At 52.8% G+C, this 2,085-nt stretch overlaps 1 protein-coding gene across 1 annotated transcript; it reads right to left on the bottom strand.

Annotated features, from left to right (window-relative positions):
- Nucleotides 1-1,002: 1,002 nt before the first annotated feature.
- On the bottom strand, nucleotides 1,003-2,085 carry LOC123083282 (uncharacterized). The gene is made up of 2 exons (XM_044505360.1): nucleotides 1,698-2,085; nucleotides 1,003-1,347 (listed from the first exon to the last, which is right to left on the bottom strand). The coding sequence occupies exons 1-2, from the start codon at nucleotides 2,014-2,016 to the stop codon at nucleotides 1,313-1,315; spliced, it is 354 nt and encodes a 117-aa protein (XP_044361295.1). The 5' UTR covers nucleotides 2,017-2,085; the 3' UTR covers nucleotides 1,003-1,312.

The following is a 2,085-nucleotide window of genomic DNA, read 5'->3' as shown; positions in this document are numbered from 1 at the left end:
GCCACCCAAAGCCAGAAACTAGGTTTTCACCCTGAAAAACGAGTCCGAGTATATCCAAGCAATGCCTTCAACAAGGTAACGATGTAAAAACATCGTCATTGCTTGGATCAGACCTAGGCCTACACCCCGGAGCTCGAGAACAGGTGCTTGAGTAGCACCACCATCGATGTCACGTATGTCAGCATCTATTTTTCGTGATCCCAGCAGCTACATGCTATTTGTGTTCGCCGCCGGTGCATAACGATTCCTCTACGTCAATCTGTTGTCTATAGTTCGCATCTCCCTGCCGAACTCAACCACCGGATCTTAAGAGAAATCCTCATGAAGACCATTCGGTGGCCCTTGCAATCCCCGGCGATTTGTCCATCGTATGCCGGAGTGGTCAACTAGAATGTTGTTGTCCGTTCGGCCACTACGTTAGCAGCCTGCTACAGACTGGACATGCACAACCTCACATAAGCCGCGTTAGGCCTGAAGCAAGGGTCAAGGTGTGCCGCACCACATGCACAACCAAACCACAAATGAGCTCGGTCCTACATCTTGCAACAATGGACCGCAGCCAGCCACATCATTATCCGCATGGAGGAGCACACCCGCGAGCCTACCAGACTGAGAGTACTTACGCCACTGGCAGATCAAGAAGCCAGATCATAGGAGGGAGGCGCATTGGGGAGGCTGGTTGTGGAGGCCACTGCTGGCAATGGCGAGGAGGACTGATGAAGTAGGAGGACGAAGTTGCTAGCGGTTGAGTGGTTCGGCTGTCACCGAGAGCGACCCCGGAGGTGGCTCAGTTTCCACGAGGTCGCTTCCCGTTTAAATTTTGCATGAAGTTGAGTATTCATGTAGGACAATGACGATTAGTGAAATTAATTGGATGATGTACATCATGCAACCAAAACTGAACCTGTACCCTTTGGGCATGGTTTACCTTTTCTTTGGTGAGCGCCTACTTTACTTTTGTGTGCAATGTCCAAGAGGAGAGAAACCTTTTTCGATTGAAAACAGGAGAAAACCTTTCAAATGTGATTTTGGTTATGCATTCCCTGGCCTATATAGTTGGCGACTACTAGGCGCCGGCGCGCCGGCCCAATAGTTGGGCCAGTCACGCCCCAGCCGCCCGATGTAGCACAGAACAACTGTTTGATCTGGCTTCCTCGTCCTTTTCTTCCCCGTCCCTCGCCTTCCTCTTTTTCCCGAGCAACACGGCCGCCCCAGGCCCGCGTTGATTACCCCCGAGCGACCCTGCACCGATTACCACGAGCAGGACGACCGGCCTCCAAGCTCGCCATGTCTCGCCGTCGACAGTCCCCGCTCACCCCTCGTCGGTGCTGCCCCCCGCCTGCCTCCCTGCAGATTCAATGACCGCGACGCCATGGTTCACATCCAAAAAGACGGTTGTAGCAAAAAATGGCACTGGTTCCAGCAAATAAAAAATACAGTGGTAGCAAATAATGCGAATTGGACTTTGTTCCAGCAAATCAAAAAATGCCGGTGGTAGCAAAAAATGAAGCTCGCTCCAGCAAACTAAAATATCGGTGGTAGCAAAAATTACAAAATTAGGGGCTGGTTCAAGCAAACCCAAAAAATCGATGGTAGCAAAAACTTGTGATGGTTCCAGCAAAAAAAATAAACGGTAGTAACAAAAATGCGAAATTGGGCGATGGATGCAGCTTTGCCAGCCATGGATGTAGCTTTACCAGCCATGGATGTAACACCTCCGTCGAGCGGTTCCAGCACCTCACCCAACACTGACGACAGGGGATGCAGCTTCCCCGGCAACGGATGCAACACCTCTGCCAGCCGGTTCCAACACCTCCGCCATGTCGTCACAGCGCCGCCGTCGACGGATGCATCTTCACCGGCGACGGAGGTAGCATCTCCGTCATGCCGTCGTAGCACCTCTGCTGGGCGGTTCCAGCACCTCCGTCCACTCCTCATGGTGGGCGCCATCTCCAGCCTCGCGGGATACAGGCGTCCGACCTCATCGAGGGGGAGGATGAGGAGATTGATGGCCATGGCTTTCTTGGCTTTGCAAGCAGTCCATGGCCTCCCTTTGCAACGTCGCTTGGAAAAAATGGTGGCTGC

Source organism: Triticum aestivum, chromosome 4A, assembly GCF_018294505.1.
Source record: "Triticum aestivum cultivar Chinese Spring chromosome 4A, IWGSC CS RefSeq v2.1, whole genome shotgun sequence".
Lineage (NCBI taxonomy): Eukaryota > Viridiplantae > Streptophyta > Magnoliopsida > Poales > Poaceae > Triticum > Triticum aestivum.
Note: the sequence above shows the minus strand (reverse complement) of the source record. Positions and strands in the feature narration are given on the sequence as shown.